The 22,733-nt window shown below is 41.2% G+C and overlaps 1 protein-coding gene across 1 annotated transcript in view; it reads right to left on the bottom strand.

The window, feature by feature from the left end:
• Window positions 1-21,322, bottom strand: part of SERPINB5 (serpin family B member 5) — a 117,149-nt gene extending 95,827 nt beyond the window's left edge. The window contains exons 1-2 of the mRNA XM_069730781.1: window positions 21,184-21,322; window positions 8,129-8,299 (exon numbers count right to left, since the gene is read on the bottom strand). Of these exons, the coding sequence (XP_069586882.1) occupies window positions 8,129-8,296 (168 nt within the window). The 5' untranslated portion in view covers window positions 8,297-8,299; window positions 21,184-21,322. The remainder of the gene's footprint in view (window positions 1-8,128; window positions 8,300-21,183) is intronic.
• Window positions 21,323-22,733: the final 1,411 nt, after the last annotated feature.

The raw sequence follows: 22,733 nt of genomic DNA on the forward strand, positions 1-22,733 counted from the left end.
TAATGTTCACACCATCTCCCAGGCCATTATGACAGATGGCGTCTCCATTTGTAATTTGTAATATATTGGGATCTTCGAAATAATTGCGTATCTATCTACGAGCGACATTGCTAAATTTAAAGGCGTCTACTTTTGTAATGCATAACGCCTACCTGGCCACAACAAGACGCTGCGACGGCCCCTTTCATCGTTGCTGACGTCGTTGCTTTTCATGTCAAACACAACGATTCAGGCTGATCTAACGACCAAATAAAGTTCTGAACTTTCGGCAACGACTAGCGATGTCACAGCGGGATCCGGATCGCTGCTGCGTGTCAAACACAACGATATCGTTATCCAGGACGCTGCAACGTCATAGATCGTTGTCGTTCTCGTTGCAATATTGCTCAGTGTGAAGGCACCTTTAGAGGAGGTACCAACTTGCAGATGTAGGAGCAAATTGTTGTAGCACAGCCACAAAAGTGAGTTTTAACACTGACTGCTATGAACATGACCAGGTTCCATGAGTTGGAGCAGATGAGGCAATGAACCTCACAGTGCAGAGCAGCAGCTCCACAGAATACTGGATGTAACCAAATACGCATTTAACTATATGGACGTGCTCCCCTGCCTGGTTAATATTGTCTTTCTTCTGGAGTGCACCACTGCTATGCCTCCTGGCTTCCTGCTTATTGTGGGGCAGTGCCCTCCAAAGGATTGACAGTTCGGAGCAGCGGCATGGTTTCACCACTGGCCATAATTCTCTGGTCTATTATTCTGCAATCAGAGGTAGCTTTTAGTGATGAGCAAGTATACTCATTGCTTCGGAGATTTCATTTTCATCGCTGCCGCTGCATGATTTACAGCTGCTTGACAGCCTGAGTACATGTGTGGGTTGCCTGGTTGCTAGGGAATCCCCACATGTATTCAAGCTGGCTAGTAGCTGTAAATCATTCAGCTGCGGCAATGAAAACTAAATCTCTGAACACTAACAAATACTCGGAGACCACCCGAGCGTACTTGGGAAAACCTGAGCAATGAGTATACTCGCTCATCCCTAGTAGCTTTGCCTCCACGGCACCAGAGGATGGGACCTGAAGCTTGCCAGATCCAGAGAACTGGTCAGCTTCAGAGGCGCACTTACAAGCTGTATAGGAGGCAGCTTACATGCTTGCTCTCCTTGCCTAGAACCCTGGCCACCTCTATCTACCTCAGCAGAAGTGGAGGATAAAGTAAGTAACAAGCAGTACACCATAAAATTACAAATACTTAAATTATTTACAATAAGGAGATAATTTGGGGCACTACTGATTTTTACAACCGCTTTGCAATTTTTCAGATTCCATTTCCCGATGCAAGTACAGACTTTTGTACATTATCTTCCCTCCAACGTACAACCTGCTGACAAGGTTAGTAAAGCCTCATTCACATATCCATGTTACACGTACTTGTTATATCAATTTTTTTCACGGATACAACTTGTCCATGTTTTTTCACACACCATGTGTCCATGCAAAAATGAACGATTACAGCTTCTCCTATTCACATCAATGTTAATCATAGACAACACACCCATTGTACAAAGATGTCATCCATTTGAAGTCAATAATTTACATGGACCGCTAGATTTGTGTTGTATCTGTGTACCAATGTGTACCATTAACATTGCAAAGGAAAGGAGAAGCTGTGTAATTTATTTATCCATTCATGAAAAACACTTATGGCAAAAACAGATACACGGAGCATACACTGATGATACCCTGATGGTAAAAATGGACACACTGGTGACTACAGTACCATTTTTTTCAGGAACATGATTAAACGCGAACGTGTGAATGGGGGCTTAGTGTTTGTTTGATTCTAATGCATCATGTCTCAATGTGTGGAGTATACAGTGGGAATCAGTTATGTACAATAAGTATATACATATATATGCATGGAAAGTTTGAACATGTCAGGATTGTGTACACATGTCAGTGTGTAAAATCTGTATATTCATGTGCAGAGTGTTCATGGACAGTATGCATATACAGTACAGACCAAAAGTTTGGACACACCTTCTCATTTAAAGATTTTTCTGTATTTTCATGACTATGAAAATTGTACATTTACACTGAAGGCATCAAAACTATGAATTAACTCATGTGGAGTTATATACTTAACAAAATAGTGTGAAACAACTGAAAATATGTCTTATACTCTAGGTTCTTCAAAGTAGCCACCTTTTGCTTTGATGACTGCTTTGCACACTCTTGGCATTCTCTTGATGAGCTTCAAGAGGTAGTCACCGGAAATGGTTTTTACTTCACAGGTGTGCCCTGTCAGGTTTAATAAGTGGGATTTCTTGCCTTATGAGTGGGGTTGGACCATCAGTTGTGTTAAGCAGAAGTCTGGTGGATACACAGCTGATAGTCCTACTGAATAGACTGTTAGAATTTGAATTATGGCAAGAAAAAAGCAGCTAAGTAAAGAAAATGGCCATCATTACTTTAAGAAATGAAGGTCAGTCAGTCCGAGAAATTGGGAAAACTTTAAAAGTGTCCCCAAGTGCAGTTGCAAAAACCATCAAGCGCTACAAAGAAACTGGCTCACATGAGGACCGCCCCAGGAAAGGAAGACCAAGAGTCACCTCTGCTTCTGAGGATAAGTTTATCTGAGTCACCAGCCTCAGAAATCGAAGGTTAACACCAGCTCAGATTAGAGACCAGGTCAATGCCACATACAGTTCTAGCAGCAGACACATCTCTACAACTGTTAAGAGGAGACTTTGTGCAGCAGGCCTTCATGGTAAAATAGCTGCTAGGAAACCACTGCTAAGGACAGGCAACAAGCAGAAGAGACTTGTTTGGGCTAAAGAACACAAGGAATGGACATTAGACCAGTGGAAATCTGTGCTTTGGTCTGATGAGTCCAAATTTGAGATCTTTGGTTCCAACCATCGTGTCTTTGTGTGATGCAGAAAAGGTGAACGGATGGACTCTACATGCCTGGTTCCAACCGTGAAGCATGGAGGAGGTGGTGTGATGGTGTGGGGGTGCTTTGCTGATGACACTGTTGGGGATTTATTCAAAATTGAAGGCATACTGAACCAGAGTGGCTACCACAGCATCTTGCAGCAGCATGCTATTCCATCCGGTTTGCGTTTAATTGGACCATCATTTATTTTCAAAAAGAACAATGACCCCAAACACACCTCCAGGCTGTGCAAGGGCTATTTGACCAAGAAGGAGAGTGATGGGGTGCTACGCCAAATGACCTGGCCTCCACAGTCACCAGAACTGAACCCAATCAAGATGGTTTGGGGTGAGCTGGACTGCAGAGTGAAGGCAAAAGTGACAACAAGTGCTAAGCATCTCTGGGAACTCCTTCAAGATTGTTGGAAGACCATTCCCGGTGACTACCTCTTGAAGCTCATCAAGAGAATGCCAAGAGTGTGCAAAGCAGTCATCAAAGCAAAAGTTGGCTACTATGAAGAACCTAGAATATAAGACATATTTTCAGTTGTTAAGTATATAATTCCACATGTGTTAATTCATAGTTTTGATGCCTTCAGTGTGAATATACAATTTTCATAGTCATGTAAGTCCGCAAGGACAGGGTCCTCTCCCCTCTATACCAGTCCGTCACTGTAAACCTGTTTACTGTAAACGATATCTATAACCCTGTATGTAACCCCCTTTTCATGTACAGCACCATGGAATTAATGGTGCTATATAAATAAATAATAATAATAATAATAGTCATGAAAATACAGAAAAATCTTTAAATGAGAAGGTGTGTCCAAACTTTTGGTCTGTACTGTACGCAGAATGTGCATATTGGTGTGTAGTGTGTTTAGGAGTGTATGCTTTTGTCTAATGTGTGCATACAGATGTGCATAGTTTGTGTGAAGCATATGTAGATATGCGGAGTGTGTGACTAGAGTGTGTGCAGAGTGTGTATACAGGTGTGTCTGAAAGGTGTTTAATTCTTTATGTCATTTAATATTAGCTGTCGGATGAATGATTCAACATTTGCCAGTTATCATACTGCGATTTAGAAAAGGAAGAGAGCATTCTGATGCCATTTCCTGGGGCACTTAAACAGCTTGTCATCACTGTGGTGAAAGTCCACGCCATTGTCAGCAGTGGATATAAGCGCAATGTTGGTCAGTGACCATTTGAAGTGGCTGGGCTTTATAGGTCAGAGCTTCTTCTTGCTGGGTACTTAGAGGAGTGGTGTTTGGGCTGTGTGGATCAAGGGGAAGCTGCTCAGACTGCGTTGTGTGGATGGAGGGGATCAGACTGTGGAGGGGAGGCATTTAGGAGCCACACAGCACAAACACTGCTCCCCTACTTTACTTTAAATTATAAAGGATGAAACTTACTCTGAAAATCCTCAATATAAATTTACATGCCATGAATGGCAAATTATATTGCACTGTACACTGAGTAATTCTCATTTTTTGCTTTTATTTTATATTGACACCTTGCACAAAGTTGATGACACCTGTTTTAGTGTAAGAACCAGTAGTTGGCCTTGGCTTTTGGCTGCCATCCCACATATAGACCTGCTATTTCTAGCATACTTCATCAATATATATTTACTTATAGGAACATTGTTTTTTAACACATCCAATTGTGGAACGTATTATTTTTCCAAGATATATTGATTAAAATTACCATTAAAGCTAATAATCAAGATGCCAAAAGAAAGGAGCACCAAAAAATGAGTTAAGCCCTTAAACCATAAAGACTTTAAAACAAATGCATACATATAAGGAAACCATTGAAAAAAATATATAGTGTACATACACATCACTTTAGCAATTAGAGCTACTTTTTTACAATTCTGAATAATAAAACTGAACAATTGATCAGAATTATGATTGTTGAAATTTCTGCATGTCAGGTTTAGGCCTCATTCAGACAGCCGTGTTTGTTCATATACACCAAAAAATTTGATAAGTGTCATCAGTGTTTTGAATCTAAATGTCATCAGTGTTTGGTCCATGTAGCAGTTTTTACCATCAGTTTCTTCAGTGAATTTACCATATGGAAAAATACATAAATGATAAAGCTTCTCCTATTCATTGTAGTGTTAATCATAGACAACACGGGGATTGTACAAATATATCATTCACGTGCTGTCCGCGATTTTCATGGACCCATAAACTTGCATTGGTACTTTTTATCCTTGATGCTGGTAAAAACAGACATGTCTCTGTGATTGTTAGGCGGACACATGGTCAGCAAAAAAACAAACAAATGTGAACAGCCCCATAGGCTACAATGGGCACGTGTTCGGTCCAAGGAGCTCACAGATAGAGCAGTTATATAAAAAACAGATGTGTGAATGAAGCCTAAACGTATGTTGATGACAGAGTGAATGATGAATGAGAAAAACAAGAATTCTAGTAATAAATTAGAAGATAAGTAATATAATCTGTTTAGCAAACATATCATAACATGAGGTGAGGGAAAAATTTATTTCTAATAATCCTTTTGTTATGACTTCAGCCTACATGGGTTTTCCAACAATTTATATTTATCGCCTAGAAATACTAGAACAGGGGTATAAAGTTATCACATTGAATAGAGTGGTGGTCTAGCATGTGTCTTGCTGCACCATTTAGTGTCTACGTGGCTAATAAAAAATCAGTACAGTCCTCTTTATGAGTAGATGGCATTTGAGACCCCCATTCTAGTGATCATGGGGATCCCAACTGTTGGACCCCCAGTGATTAGACATTTGTCACCTACAGTGCTCAGCATTATTGAGTACATGCCCTTTGAAAAGTACAATGTTAAACAATTTCTCCCAGAGTACAAGAACAATTTCAAAACTTTTGACAAGAACTTTTTTTAACCCATAATATGAAAGTAAGGTTAATAATATAACTTTTATTGCAAAATATTCAGTTTTTCTCTAATTAGTTGATACAAAAATAAATATATTCCACATTAATAACATTAATAACTGCTACATGTAGTATTTTGCATGACCTCCATAATTGTAGGGACAGCACCAAGTCTTCTAGGCATTGAATGAACAAATTGGCAACATATTGCAACATCTTTTTTCATTCTTCAGGAACAATTTATTTTAGAGTTTGGATGCTGAATGGAGAGAGTTGCTCAATTTGCTTCTTGAATATTCTTTATAGGTGTTGGGTTCAGATCAGGAGACATACTTGGCCAGCGAATCACTTCCACACTGTTCTACTACCAAAATGCAATGCTGGCTGTAGATGTGTGTTTTGGAACACAGTAGGCACAATGCAGTTTTTTGTACTCCTAACCTTTGCAATGCCTTACAGTCTTAAAGCCATAAGCTCCAAAAAGATTTATCTTGTTCTCAGCACTATAGAACACAGAGTCCTGTAGTGTTATGTCTGCTAATGAAAGGTGTAATGAAGGCAATCCAGAGACACAGTGTGCCTAGCGATCAGAGCGCACACAGTGATCTGACAAATACCCAAAAACAAAAGAACGAGCTCTGAGACGTGGAAACTCTGTAGACTGCACACCTGATCCTATCCTAAACACAACTAAAGTGGCTGTGGATTGCGCCTAACCACTACCTATGCAACTCAGCACAGCCTAAGAAACTAGCTAGCCTGAAGATAGAAAAATAGGCCTGACTTGCCCCCAGAGAAATACCCCAAAGGAAAAGGCAGCCCCCCACATATAATGACTGTGAGTAAGATGAAAAGACAAAACGTAGGGATGAAATAGATTCAGCAAAGTGGGGCCCGATATTCTTAGACAGAGCGAGGACAGTAAAGCGAACTTTGCAGTCTACAAAAAACCCTAAAGCAAAACCCACGCAAAGGGGGCAAAAAAGACCCACCGTGCCGGACTAACGGCACGGCGGTACACCCTTTGCGTCTCAGAGCTTCCAGCAAAACAAAAGACAAGCTGGACAGAAAAAAGGCAACAAAATAGCAAAAAAGCACTTGGCTATACAGAGCAGCAGGTCACAGGAACAATCAGGAGAAGCTCAGATCCAACACTGGAACATTGACTAGGAGCAAGGATAGCAGCATCAGGTGGAGTTAAGTAACGAAGCAGCTAATGAGCTCACCAGAACACCTGAGGAAGGAAGCTCAGAAGCTGCAGTACCACTTGTGACCACAGGAGTGAATTCAGCCACAGAATTCACAACACTGTAGTTTTCATATTTTTTCAACTTGAGCCATGGGAAATTGTAGGAAGGCTTTTTGTGCATGGCCTTCAGAAAAGGCTTCCCTCTGCAGTGTACACCATACTGTGTGTCACAGGGATCACTCAATTCAGTTTGGCTTTCTACTTCTTTAGCTAACTGCAGTGAACTTGTTTGTCAATTTTTAGCAACACATTGCAACAAGTATTTAGAAAAATTAATTTAGAAAATGCATGGTGCCTAAAGTGAAACATGTTGGTGGCAGTGTTCATATGTGGAGCTGCATTAGTGCTGCTGGTGTCGGGGAACTACTTCTCATTGATGGTATCATGAATGCACAGATGTATTGCTCTATACTAAAAGATAAGATGCTACCATCACTCTGTGTCCTTGGCAAATTTTCACATCTCCAACTTTTCAAGAGTATAAAACACACATCTGTTGCATTTCTGAAGAACACAGTGAAAGTGAATCATTGACCAAATATGTATTTTGATCTGAAACCAAATGAAACACCTATGGGGTATTCTGAAGAGACACGTTGAGCATCACTCTCCATCCACCATACAGGCTCTAAAGAAGGATGTTCTTGATGAAAGGATGTTACCAATTTTGCTGTTCTTAAAAATCATGGAGTTCATGCGAAATACTACATGTAGATCTTTTTGATATGAGATGTATTCACTTTTGCAACTAATTTGAGTGATGCTGACGATTTTGTAATGAAAGTTATATTTTTGACCCTACATTTATGTTATGTTTTGAATAAAATGTTCTGTGAAACTCAGTCTTGTGAAAATATTGGAAATTGTTCTTGTGGTCTGTGAGATAATGATTAAAATCTTACTTTTCAAAGGGGTGTACTCATTTATGCTAAGCACAAGCAGAACAATGATAAAGGAATATTTTGGTAAACAACACTGGTTTTGGGCCCATCATGCAGTCAATTATAAAACTCATAAATTCTCGATACAAAGAGACATGTACAATAATTGGTTTCACCGACCTTTTCTATTTCTGTTGCAGTATTTCCTTTTGCTCCTTTAAAAGCTAAAGCCAAAGTCGATGAAATACATAATGGCGAGAAGATGAAATTTTCAGTCTTACACTTTTCATTTAACTTGTGGAAAATGTCTACGGCCAAGGCTGCATTTGCTAGGCGAAAAGCATCCATTATCTGAAACACAAAATAGTGCATGAAACTATTGATAATATATACAGTACATACCAAAAGTTTGGACACACCTTCTCATTTAAAGATTTTTCTGTATTTTCATGACTATGAAAATTGTACGTTCACACTGAAGGCATCAAAACTATGAATTAACACATGTGGAATTATATGCTTAACAAAAAAGTGTGAAACAACTGAAAGTATGTCTTATATTCTAGGTTCTTTAAAGCAGCCACCTTTTGCTTTGATGACTACTTTGCACACTCTTGGCATTCCCTTGATGAGCTTCAAGAGGTAGTCACCGGAAATGGTTTTCACTTCACATGTGTGCCCTGTCAGGTTTAATAAGTGGGATTTCTTTCCTTATAAATGGTGTTGGGACCATCAGTTGTGTTGTGCAGAAGTCTGGTGGATACACAGCTGATAGTCCTACTGAATAGACTGTTAGAATTTGTATTATGGCAAGAAAAAAGCAGCTAAGTAAAGAAAAACAAGTGGCCATCATTACTTTAAGAAATGAAGGTTAGTCAGTCCGAAAAATTGGGAAAACTTTGAAAGTGTCCCCAAGTGCAGTGGCAAAAGCCATCAAGCGCTACAAAGAAACTGGCTCACATGAGGACTGTCCCAGGAAAGGAAGACCAAGAGTCACCTCTGCTTCTGAAGATAAGTTTATTGGAGTCACCAGCCTCAGAAATCGCAGGTTGACAGCAGCTCAGATTAGAGACCAGGTCAATGCCACACAGAGTTCTAGCAGCAGACACATCTCTACAACAAATGTTAAGAGGAGACTTTGTGCAGCAGGCCTTCATGGTAAAATAGCTGCTAGAAAACCACTGCTAAGGACAAGCAACAAGCAGAAGAGACTTGTTTGGGCTAAAGAACACAAGGAATGGACATTAGACCAGTGGAAATCTGTGCTTTGGTCTGATGAGTCCAAATTTGAGATCTTTGGTTCCAACCACCGTGTCTCTGTGCGACGCAGAAAAGGTGAACGGATGGACTCTACATGCCTGGTTCCCACGGTGAAGCATGGAGGAGGAGGTGTGATGGTGTTGGGGTGCTTTGCTGGTGACACTGTTGGGGATTTATTCAAAATTGAAGGCATACTGAACCACCATGGCTACCACAGCATCTTGCAGTGGCATGCTATTCCATCCGGTTTGCGTTTAGTTGGACCATCATTTATTTTTCAACAGGACAATGACCCCAAACACAACTCCAGGCTGTGTAAGGGCTATTTGTCCAAGAAAGAGAGTGATGGGGTGCTACGCCAGATGACCTGGCCTCCACAGTCACCAGACCTGAACCCGATTGAGATGGTTTGGGGTGAGCTGGACCGCAGAGTGAAGGCAAAAGGGCCAACAAGTGCTAAGCATCTCTGGGAACTCCTTCAAGATTGTTGGAAGACCATTCCCGGTGACTACCTCTTGAAGTTCATCAAGAGAATGCCAAGAGTGTGCAAAGCAGTCTTTAAAGCAAAAGGTGGCTACTTTGAAGAGCCTAAAATATAAGACATAATTTCAGTTGTTTCACACTTTGTTGTTAAGTATATAATTCAACATGTGTTAATTCATAGTTTTGATGCCTTCAGTGTGAATGTACATCTTTCATAGTCATGAAAATACAGAAAAATCTTTAAATGAGAAGGTGTGTCCAAACTTTTGGTCTGTACTGTAGTAAAGCTTTATAATTAGTTATATGATATGAGCAATTTATGGAATATCCTTGACCATTACCAAACATACCAAAAAAGAATAACTTGATTTGTCACAGTGCATGGGTGTGGTGAGGTGCATATGCAGAGTGAGCACTTTACATTTATGTCTATTTGAGTTACAGAAAACAAAGAAAATGTCCATATCTACATGGAACCAATGATAGTCACCTCTCATGGTGAAATAGCAAAATTACCTCCAGGGAAAGACATTCTATGGATATGCTATTAACTATCTCAGATGCAAATTCACGTTTACGACACGATGCCGGTGTGCTGAAAAAGAATCTGTTGTAATGTAGAAGTTTTAATGAATGCCTTAGCATTTACAATATTTTCAAAGTGAAAAAAACAGCACTTTGTCACATCCAGCATGATCATGTCTGTGAGGCATAGTCACTATCTTTTGATAAAGTTCATAAGTGTCGGACAGATTGTAAAGGTCTCTTTTCCCATAAATGTGGCACACCCATATGAGTAATTGTACTTTCCTTGGAATATTGAACATAGCTCAAGTATTATAACTCCTGGCACTACTGTTTCATTGCAGATTAAAGAGGACATTTCACGAAATTTTGCATGTTGAATGGAACACATGATGTATTAGTGGCCACTGAGCGAAATAGCACATTTATTTATTTATTCCGCCTCTCCAATGCAGAGATATTAGCAATCAAAATAGTTTGCAAAAAATAAGTTCACTTTTCTAAAATCCAAGTGTCTGTTATCAGAGAGTTTCAGTCTACTCCCAGCCCTTTCTAATCATTCACAATGTTACCCCAAGAGATCAGGGCTGTCTGACCCTATACAATACATCACACACTGAGAAACCTGCTCTAAGTTATTGTGAGGATTTGTTTTTCTTTCTCCAGTGTGCTGCTGCTTGCTTATGATTGGTCACTGTCATACATGGAGAAAAAGTCAGATAAGACCCACTTGGACTTAACAAAAGCTAACTCATGTGCCAAATAATTTGATTGCAAATATCTCTGCAATGGAAAGGCATCCTATGTTCAGTTCAACATAAAAATTACCTTCGATCAAAGCATTTTTTATGAAATACCATTATGTAGTCAAGATTTATATAGAAATTAATCATGAAGTGTGATAATTGTGGAAAGAGCCTAAAATTATTTTAGAAAATTCAGAGAATGGGAACATTTACAAAACAGCATGTAGATGTTGTCTTTATAATACTACGCAATAGTTGTATAAATGCATATACAAAAATATGCTATTATTTTGTTATACAGAGCTATGCATCAGAGAAAATATATTTGCAGGAAATACATAGTTTTTTTTTTGAAGACTAGAGTACAGTTATTTTTCTCTGAAGTCCGCCTCAGATCACTAGTTAGGACATTTGGAAGAATGATTTTCCAGAGATGAAAAAATTAGTTTTACAATGGTTCATGTGTCATATTGATAGTAAAGCATCCTGAGATCATTCATGTATGTGGTTTTGCCTTTCATCCAAGGGATTGGGCTTACTCATAAGTTTGTCAAAGTATACTGCCATGTGTAAAGAGAGGTATTGAATCATCCTCCAAGATCAACTGCTCCGAACAATAATGGAGCAATTTGAGAGCCATCAGATTGAGATACAGTGGTCAATCCTCAAAAGGTGAGTGTGCAAACAAAAAAAATAAAAAATGTCGTAAACTCCGAGAACAGATTAGGCAAAAATTAATGGTTTTTGGTCAGGATTTGGCCCAGAAACTGATATCCAGAATGTCAGAGATAAATGCAGCAGACTTGAAAAATAAGGGTCAACATTTTATATATTGAGTTTTTGCATAAAATTGATATATTTGACAATAAAACTTTGAACACTTGTGAAATTCTTACAATTGTAATTAAGTAACAATAGAATCAGCTGACACAAAGATGTAAAAACACTCGAACAGTAAATGTGAAAAACAAAATTTGTGTCAGTCTCAAACTTTTGTCCCCGACTATTTAGTTTCTTATTTGATTAGCTTGTTTTCCAATAAGTAGCTCTTGATGTCTTAATATTGTAATTCATCTGCTTCTCTGCCTCTATTGCTGACTCTACAGTTATTGACCTAATTTTTCCTCTCTAACCAGTTGTTCAAAAATGTCAGCCAAGCTTTAATTTTTCATTTTGTTTAAGTGTGCAATAAAAGGTTTAATTAACTTTTAAATGGCCGACTGACATGTAGATTCTCACCAACCTTACCATGCTACTCTTTACCCTGCCTTTGCTTAGATGTATGGCTGCTTTTAATTTTTTCTTAAATGGGTTGTTTTATCAAGTTATGGATGAATATTCACTACTTTAATCCTTCTCAGTTTTACAGAATATGAAGCATATAAAAGCATATTTCAATCTAGTGGATTGGTAGTAAATGTCTCGCAGTTGGCAAACCTTAAAGGGACACTGTCACCTGAATTTGGAGGGAACAATCTTCAGCCATGGAGGCGGGGTTTTTGGGTGTTTGATACACCCTTTCCTTACCCGCTGGCTGCATGCTGGCTGCAATATTGGATTGAAGTTCATTCTCTGTCCTCCGTAGTACAAGGCAATCTTGCCTTGCGCAGGCATGTACTACGGAGGACAGAGAATGAACTTCAATCCAATACTGCAACCCGCATGCAGCCAGCGGGTAAGGAAAGGGTGTATCAAACACCCGAAAACCCCGCCTCCATGGCTGAAGATTGTTCCCTCCAAATTCAGGTGACAGTGTCCCTTTAAAGGGGATGTCCACCACTAGGATAACGTCTCAATGTGAATGTTTGCCATCATGAAAATGAAAACCCTTATACTCATCTCCTGTGTCGCCACCTTTCCAACAGTGTCGGCAATCAGCGCTTGTGTCACTGTCCCCACCTTCAGACATTTACGTAATCAAGTGGAAGTCAGAGCTTCTACTGGCAGCTCACTTCCTTTTTATTATTAATCTGTCCGAAGGCGGAGACAGTGACACTGATTGGGCACAGGGCTCACGTGTCATAACAACCGCACATGAGCCCTATGAAAATGAGTACTGACACCGGTGGAACAGCACTGGCACTGGAGGCAAGAATAAATGTTTTTATTTTAAAATATTCAGATAGAGAAGGGGTTGTCCTAATAGTTGATAACCCCTTAACCCCTTCCCGACCTGTGACACAGCGTATGCGTCATGAAAGTCGGTGCCAATCCGACCTGTGACGCATATGCTGTGTCACAGAAAGATCGCGTCCCTGCAGATCGGGTGAAAGGGTTAACTCCCATTTCACCCGATCTGCAGGGACAGGGGGAGTGGTAGTTTAGCCCAGGGGGGGTGGCTTCACCCCCTCGTGGCTACGATCGCTCTGATTGGCTGTTGAAAGTGAAACTGCCAATCAGAGCGATTTGTAATATTTCACCTAAAAAAATGGTGAAATATTACAATCCAGCCATGGCCGATGCTGCAATATCATCGGCCATGGCTGGAAATACTAATGTGCCCCCACCCCACCCCTCCGATCGCCCCCCCAGCCCCCCGATCTGTGGCCCGCTCCCCTCCGTCCTGTGCTCCGCTCCCCCGTCCTCCTGTCCGCTCCCCCGTGCTCCAATCACACCCCCCCGTGCTCCAATCAAACCCCCCCGCACTCCGATCCCCCCCCGTGCTCCGAACCACCCCCCCTGCACACCGATCCCCCCCCCCTGCACACCGATCCACCCGCCCGCACACCGATCACTCTCCCCCATGCTCCGATCCCTCCCCCCCCGTGCTCCGACGCCCCCCCGTGCCCTGATCTCCCCCCCCTGTGCCCTGATCTCCCCCCCTTATACTTACCGATCCTGGCGGGGTCCGTCAGTCTTCTTCCCCGAGCGCCGCCATGTTCCAAAATGGCGGGCGCATGCGCAGTGCGCCCGCCGAATCTGCCGGCCGGCAGATTCGTTCCAATGTGAATTTTGATCACTGTGATATAATCTATCACAGTGGTCAAAATAAAAAAACAGTAAATGACCCCCCCCATTTGTCCCCCATAGATAGGGACAATAATAAAATAAAGAATTTTTTTTTTTTTTCACTAAGGTTGGAGTTAGAACTAGGGTTAGGGTTAGGGGTAGGGTTAGGGGTAGGGTTAGGGTTAGGGTTAGGGTTAGGGGTAGGGTTAGGGGTAGGGGTAGGGGTAGGGTTAGGGGTAGGGTTAGGGGTAGGGGTAGGGGTAGGGTTAGGGGTAGGGTTAGGGTTAGGGTTAGGGTTTCGGTATGTGCACACGTATTCTGGTCCTCTGCGGATTTTTCTGCAGCGGATTTGATAAATCCGCAGTGCTAAACCGCTGCGGATTTATGGCAGATTTACCGCGGTTTTTCTGCGCATTTCACTGCGGTTTTACAACTGCGATTTTCTATTGGAGCAGTTGTAAAACCGCTGTGGAATCCGCAGAAAGAAGTGACATGCTGCGGAATGTAAACCGCTGCGTTTCCGTGCAGTTTTTCCGCAGCATGTGTACAGCGATTTTTGTTTCCCATAGGTTTACATTGAAATGTAAACTCATGGGAAACTGCTGCGGATCCGCAGCGTTTTCCAAAGCGTGTGCACATACCTTTAGAATTAGGCTATGTGCACACGGTGCGGATTTGGCTGCGGATCCGCAGCGGATTGGCCGCTGCGGATCCGCAGCAGTGTTCCATCAGGTTTACAGTACCATGTAAACCTATGGAAAACCAAATCCGCTGTGCCCATGGTGCGGAAAATACCGCACGGAAACGCTGCGTTGTATTTTCCGCAGCATGTCAATTCTTTGTGCGGATTCCGCAGCGTTTTACACCTATTCCTCAATAGGAATCCGCAGGTGAAATCCGCAGGTAAAACGCAGTGCCTTTTACCCGCGGATTTTTCAAAAATGGTGCGGAAAAATCTCACACGAATCCGCAACGTGGGTACATAGCCTTAGGGTTAGGGTTGGGTTGGAATTAGGGTTGTGGTTAGGGTTAGGGGTGTGTTGGGGTTAGGGTTGTGGTTAGGGTTACGGCTACAGTTGGGATAAGGGTTAGGGGTGTGTTGGCGTTAGAATTGAGGGGTTTCCACTGTTTAGGCACATCAGGGGGTCTTCAAACGCAACATGGCGCCACCATTGATTCCAGCCAATCTTTTATTCAAAAAGTCAAATGGTGCTCCTTCCCTTCCGAGCCCCGACGTGTGCCCAAACAGTGGTTTACCCCCACATATGGGGTATCAGTGTACTCAGGACAAACTGGGCAACAATTACTGGGGTCCAATTTCTCCTGTTACCCTTGAGAAAATAAAAAATTGCTTGCTAAAACATCATTTTTGAGGAAAGTAAAATGATTTTTTATTTTCACGGCTCTGCGTTGTAAACGTCTGTGAAGCACTTGGGGGTTCAAAGTGCTCACCACATATCTAGATAAGTTCCTTGGGGGGTCTAGTTTCCAAAATGGGGTCACTTGTGGGGGGTTTCTACTGTTTAGGCACACCAGGGGCTCTGCAAACGCAACGTGACGCCCGCAGACCATTCCATCAAAGTCTGCATTTCAAAACGTCACTACTTGACTTCCGAGCCCCGACATGTGCCCAAACAGTGGTTTACCCCCACATATGGGGTATCAGCGTACTCAGGACAAACTGGGCAACAATTACTGGGGTCCAATTTCTCCTGTTACCCTTGAGAAAATAAAAAATTGCTTGCTAAAACATCATTTTTGAGGAAAGAAAAATGATTTTTTATTTTCACGGCTCTGCGTTGTAAACGTCTGTGAAGCACTTGGGGGTTCAAAGTGCTCACCACATATCTAGATAAGTTCCTTGGGGGGTCTAGTTTCCAAAATGGGGTCACTTGTGGGGGGTTTCTACTGTTTAGGCACACCAGGGGCTCTGCAAACGCAACGTGACGCCCGCAGACCATTCCATCAAAGTCTGCATTTCAAAAGTCACTACTTCCCTTCTGAGCCCCGACGTGTGCCCAAACAGTGGTTTACCCCCACATATGGGGTATCAGCGTACTCAGGAGAAACTGGACAACAACTTTTGGGGTCCAATTTCTCCTGTAACCCTTGGGAAAATAAAAAATTCTGGGCTAAAAAATTATTTTTGAGGAAAGAAAACGTATTTATTATTTTCACTGCTCTGTGTTATAAACTTCTGTGAAGCACTTGGGGGTTCAAAGTGCTCACCTCACATCTAGATAAGTTCCTTTCGGGGTCTAGTTTCTAAAATGGGGTCACTTGTGGGGGGTTTCTACTGTTTAGCCACATCAGGGGCTCTGCAAACGCAACGTAACGCCCGCAGAGCATTCCATCAAAGTCTGCATTTCAAAATGTCACTACTTGACTTTCGAGCCCCGACATGTGCCCAAACTGTGGTTTACCCCCACATATGGGGTATCAGCGTACTCAGGAGAAACTGTACAACAACTTTTGGGGTCAAATTTCTCCTGTTACCCTTGGGAAAATAATAAATTGCAGGCTAAAAGATCATTTTAGAGAAAATAAAATTTTTATTTTATTTTCATGGCTCTGCGTTATAAACTTCTGTGAAGCACTTGGAAGTTCAAAGTCCTCACCACACATCTAGATTAGTTCCTTTCGGGGTCTAGTTTCCAAAATGGGGTCATATGTGGGGGATCTCCAATGTTTAGGCACACAGGGGCTCTCCAAACGTGACATGGTGTCCGCTAATGATTGGAGCTAATTTTCCATTTAAAAAGCCAATTGGCGTGCCTTCCCTTCCGAGCCCTGCCGTGCGCCCAAACAGTGGTTTACCCCCACATATGGGGTATCAGCGTACTCAGGACAAACTGGACAACAACATTTGCGGTCCAATTTCTCCTATTACCCTTGGCAAAATAGGAAATTCCAGGCTAAAAATCATTTTTGAGGAAAGAAAAATTATTTTTTATTTTCATGGCTCTGCATTATAAACTTCTGTGAAGCACCTGGGGGTTTAAAGTGCTCAATATGCATCTAGATAAGTTCCTTGGGGGGTCTAGTTTCCAAAATGGGGTCACTTGTGGGGGAGCTCCAATGCATAGGCACACAGGGGCTCTCTAAACGCGACATGGTGTCCGCTAACAATTGGAGCTAATTTTCCATTCAAAAAGTCAAATGGCGCGCCTTCCCTTCCGAGCCCTGCCGTGTGCCCAAACAGTGGTTTACCCCCACATATGAGGTATCGGCGTACTCTGGAGAAATTGCCCAACAAATTTTAGGATTCATTTTATCCTATTGCCCATGTGAAAATGAAAAACTGAGGCGAAAAGAATTTTTTTGTGAAAAAAAAAAGTACTTTTTCATTTTTACAGATCAATTTGTGAAGCACCTGAGGGTTTAAAGTGCTCAATATGCATCTAGATAAGTTCCTTGGGGGGTCTAGTTTCCAAAATGGGGTCATTTGTGGGGGAGCTCCAATGTTTAGGCACACGGGGGCTCTCCAAACACGACATGGTGTCCGCTAACGATGGAGATAATTTTTCATTCAAAGAGTCAAATGGCGCTCCTTCCCTTCCGAACCTTACCATGTGCCCAAACAGTGGTTTACCTCCACATGTGAGGTATCGGTGTACTCATGAGAAATTGCCCAACAAATTTTAGGATCCATTTTATCCTGTTGCCCATGTGAAAATGAAAAAAATTGAGGCTAAAAGAATTTTTTTGTGAAAAAAAAGTACTTTTTCATTTTTACGGATCAATTTGTGAAGCCCCCGGGGGTTCAAAGTTCTCACTATGCATCTAGATAAGTTCCTTGGGGCGTCTAGTTTCCAAAATGGGGTCACGTGTGGGGGAGCTCCAATTTTTAGGCACACGGGGGCTCTCCAAACGTGACATGGTGTCCGCTAAAGAGTGGAGCCAATTTTTCATTCAAAAAGTCAAATGGCGCTCCTTCCCTTCCAAGCCCTGCCGTGCGCCCAAACATTGGTTTACCCCCACATATGAGGTATCAGCGTACTCAGGACAAATTGGACAACAACTTTCGTGGTTCAGTTTCTCCTTGTACCATTGGGAAAATAAAAAAAATGTTGCTAAAAGATAATTTTTGTGACTAAAAAGTTAAATGTTCATTTTTTCCTTCCATGTTGCTTCTGCTGCTGTGAAGCACCTGAAGGGTTAAAAAACTTCTGGAATGTGGGTTTGAGTACCTTGAGGGGTGCATTTTTTAGAAGGGTGTCACTTTTGGGTATTTTCATCCATATAGACCCCTCAAACTGACTTCAAATGTGAGGTGGTCCCTAAAAAAAATGGTTTTGTAAATTTCGTTGTAAAAATGAGAAATCGCTGGTCAAATTTTAACTCTTATAACTTCCTAGCAAAAAAAAATGTTGTTTCCAAAATTGTGCTGGTGTAAAGTATACATGTGGGAAATGTTATTTATTAACTATTTTGTGTCACATAACTCTCTGGTTTAACAGAATAAAAATTCAAAATGTGAAAATTGCGAAATTTTCTAAATTTTCGCCAAATTTCCGTTTTTATCACAAATAAACGCAGAATTTATTGACCTAAATTTACCACTAACATGAAGCCCAATATGTCACGAAAAAACAATCTCAGAACCGCTAGGATCCGTTGAAGCGTTCCTGAGTTATTACCTCATAAAGGGACACTGGTCAGAATTGCAAAAAACGGCCAGGTCATTAAGGTCAAAATAGGCTGGGTCATGAAGGGGTTAAAGAGGTTGTCCTCTACTGGGAAACCAGTTCCTAAAGTTGTCATCAGGTCAAAAGTGGACAGTTTTTGCTCTTATTTTATATCAATTGCACCCCTGAGTATTCGGACTTTTGTTTTTCAATCCACAATATGGTTCCAGAGATAAGGGGTACTACTATAATATTGTGTTATATAAAATTATGTAATTATGTATTATGTAGTACTATGTAATATATAATATTAAAATACTGTAATATTTACAGTATTTCTAATTTTCATGGTCTTTACAAGGGGGCATTACAGAGTAATAATTTAGAGTAGTCTAAAGACACGACTCCAGAGAATCCAGTGACCAACACCTCCTTTAGTAAAGACCCCTGGGTCCTTTTTAAATGCCATAGTCCCCTATATAAATAAAATATAAATGAAATAATTTGAAAAGCTAAATACTCTCTTTCCGGACAGGTGCCTTTCCAGCAATGTCAGTTGTGTCTCTAGGCAGTCATGTCCTGACTGTATCTCACCCGCGGCCAGCTGATAGTGCTGTGCACGACCACAAGCCGATCAGTTATTTCCCGGGTCCCCCCGGCAGTGTGCTGGTAACGTTTTGTTTCTTCAATGATATATCCATGTATATTTTCTTTGACTAACACTGCCTAACAGACTTCCCCTGATGAAGCTGCACTGGCAGCGATACACGTGGGTCTTCCCACTCACCCTTGGTCCCTTTGTACAACTAATATATTGTCACTCTAACCACCTGCTAGTTCTTTCCAGCTTTGCATTCTTTCTCTCTAGACAGGCTTTTCTGGGGTCAATATTGCTGATTGTATAACTATGTCTTTGTTCCATGTTTACATACACATTTTGCCAGCCAGGCCCAAGAGGACACAGGAATGTTGTTGTTTTCCTGCTTTTAAATGGTTTTACTTATCGTGTGTCCTGTTTTGATGAAAATAAAATTGTCACTTACTTGTACCTACCAGGTGTGCGCATCCTATATGCAGTGGTCTTCCCTCTCCCCTTTTCTTTGACGTCTAGGCACTCATGTGACATTGCTACACATGAACATTGTAGCCTATTAGCAGCTGTTCATGGCCTGTAGCTTTCACAGTCCCATCAGAATTCCATCTGACGGAAGGCTGCAACCTTTTTTCCTTTGCTGATACACTGCAGCACTCACATCATTTAACAATATCACTTGCTGAGAAACAACAGCACTGACATTGCTGAAACGGTGCTGGTCTGGGAGGTGAGTATATATTGTTTCAATGTTATATGGGAGACTATAGCACTTAAAGGGAATCTGTCACCAAGTTTTTGCTAACTCATCTGAGAGCTGCATGATGTAGGAAGAGAACCTGAATCCAACACTGTACCACTTAGTTTACTGGGTGCAGCGGTTCTGACAGAGATCTTAGATGTAGCATGCAGCAGAGCTGAGAGAGCCAACTCCACCTGCACCAGGCTCTTTATGTACATTGTCTGTAGATATTGAGTCAATTATCAGAGCAGGGGGTGTACTCGGGTTAGCATGCATGGACTGCTGCATCTGCTGTAGTCCAACACTGATAATTACCAGGGGATAAAACCTTCAGTGTAAGTAAACAGCACACAGCCTGACATGTGACACATCATTGAAATCTGTGTTTTAACCCCCTACCTCATGCTATCCTCAGAATACATAGAAAAAAACCTGCTGACAGATTCCCTATTAACAAGGGGTTGGCTAATGGTGGAAAATCCCTTTAAATATATTAATCACTAGTTAGGTAAAACTTGCTAAGTTTGCAAACACGTTACAAAGAAATGAAGTAAATTCCTTTATCCATATTTGTTTCAGTGGTCCTGTCACAAAGAAGTATGGATCTTTTACATGCAGCCTGACAATCCTACTTTCCGCGGTGCTTCAGGCAGGGGAAAGATTCTGGAATATGTTTCTATAGAGTGAGATAAATAGGGTGAAGCAAGAAAACCACTAGTAAGACTTGGGTCATTTTGTGTTTTTATTTAGATTGCACCATATTATTGGAAAAAAATTAGCAAAAATATTCTGGTTTATAAAGCACAATTCTTTGTTACACTGGCATACATTCCGGGTTTATCATGCCAAGTAAACATGATTTTATATCACTCAGGACTCAAGATACTTAATGAACATCTGCAAAACTTAGTCGCTGGATGCATCAATTTCAGGGATGCTCCCCTGTAGATTTTAGTTAATGATTAATTCAAGCTAGTTGTCTGCGGTCTGTATAATCCAGTTTTACAAATTGCGCGGATGAAATATAGGAAAAATTTGCATATTGTTATATGTTCACATCCTCATAGAGTTAGTTCTTAAGATGAAGTGTTAAGAAGTAAAATCAATTGCATCTGTAAAATGAAGAAGTTATGAAGGAAAATGTTATGTGCCTTCATCATCCATTCAAAAGTTCATTTACTTGTCACTGCAATTTCTGTTAGTATAGAACTAATACTCTTGTATGTATACATATATATATATATATATATATATATATATATATTTGCATAGACATATGAATATAAACATATATATTGAAGATAGCTTACCTGACTTTATTCAATTGAGAGTAATCTCCAGAAAGAGCTTTGTAGTCCTGCTGCTGCCCTGAAGAGCTGGATAATCTGTACTTTTACTTGAACACAGGGTACACACCCACTAACATAAGCGAAGGCATGTATGAGTCAGTTCTCTTCCCTAACAAAAAAAATGATAAGTATTGGCAGCATTTACTAAATGGATTGGGGCAGTTACTCATTGAGGCTGCAGTGCTACAAAGAGAAACATGCTTCTGCAAGAATATTGCTGCCTGGCAGTTCTCTTGTGAAATTCAACATTCTGCAAGCATTCATTCAATTAGCAGAATAATTTCACTACTATATAATAAAAGGTGCGTTATGCAATACTTTTTTTGTGGAGTGCGGGTTCCAAATTTACACTAGAAGTGTAAGAGAGAGCTTGAATTGTAAATGCTTTAAAGTAAAAGAAAATTCAGCAACAATGTAAAAATGAAATGTGTTTAAAAATATACAATTTTATGTATGTATTTAGGACCAGAAATATATGGACAATGACCAAATGTTCGTAATTTTTGCTCAGCATGCCATTATTTTAGATTTAAAGTGAAACAATTGAGATGCAATTCAAGTGTTGACTTTTAAGTTTAATTAAACGGGTTGAACAAAAATATTATTATTATTTATTATTATAGCGCCATTTATTCCATGGCGCTTTACATGTGAGGAGGGGTATACATAATAAAAACAGGTACAATAATCTTGAACAATACAAGTCACAACTGGTACAACAGGAGAGAGGACCCTGCCCGTGAGGGCTCACAATCTACAAGGGACGGGTGAGGATACAGTAGGTGAGGGTAGAGCTTGTCGTGCAGTGGTTTGGTCGATCGGTGGTTACTGCAGGTTGTAGGCTTGCCGGAAGAGGTAGGTCTTCAGGTTCCTTTTGAAGGTTTCGATGGTAGGTGAAAGTCTGATATGTTGTGGTAGAGAGTTCCAGTGTAGGGGTAATGCGCGAGAGAAATCTTGTATACGATTGTAAGAAGAGGAGATAAGAGGGGAGTAGAGAAGGAGATCTTGTGAGGATCGGAGGTTGCGTGTAGGTAAGTACCGGGAGATGAGGTCACAGATGTATGGAGGAGACAGGTTGTGATGGCTTTGTATGTCATGGTTAGGCTTTTGTACTGGAGTCTCTGGGTAATGGGGAGCCAGAGAAGGGATTGATAGAGGGGGACAGGTGGATTAGTCGCGCAGCTGAGTTTAGAATACATTGGAGGGGTGAGTTAGGGCTAGCGGAACGCACCAAATAATAAGACTGATAGCGTACGGTGCGTTCGTAGCCCGGGGTCCACCGTGCAGAGATGGAACCTGCTGCTGAGTAATGACAGACTATATGGCGGTACACATAAGTATACTCGCGTGGGTTAAACTTAACCCAACGTGAAGGAAGCGATCCTGTTGCGTCACAGGGTCGCGGTACTGCACATAGAAGGCGAGCAAGCAGTCAGCGAACTTAACCCCAACTAGGATTGAAGTCCGATTAGACCCTTGCTGGCACAACACCGCAACAGGGTGTGTTAGGC

The sequence above is a fragment of the Ranitomeya imitator genome, chromosome 6 (genome assembly GCF_032444005.1).
Source record: "Ranitomeya imitator isolate aRanImi1 chromosome 6, aRanImi1.pri, whole genome shotgun sequence".
Taxonomy (NCBI): Eukaryota; Metazoa; Chordata; class Amphibia; order Anura; family Dendrobatidae; genus Ranitomeya; species Ranitomeya imitator.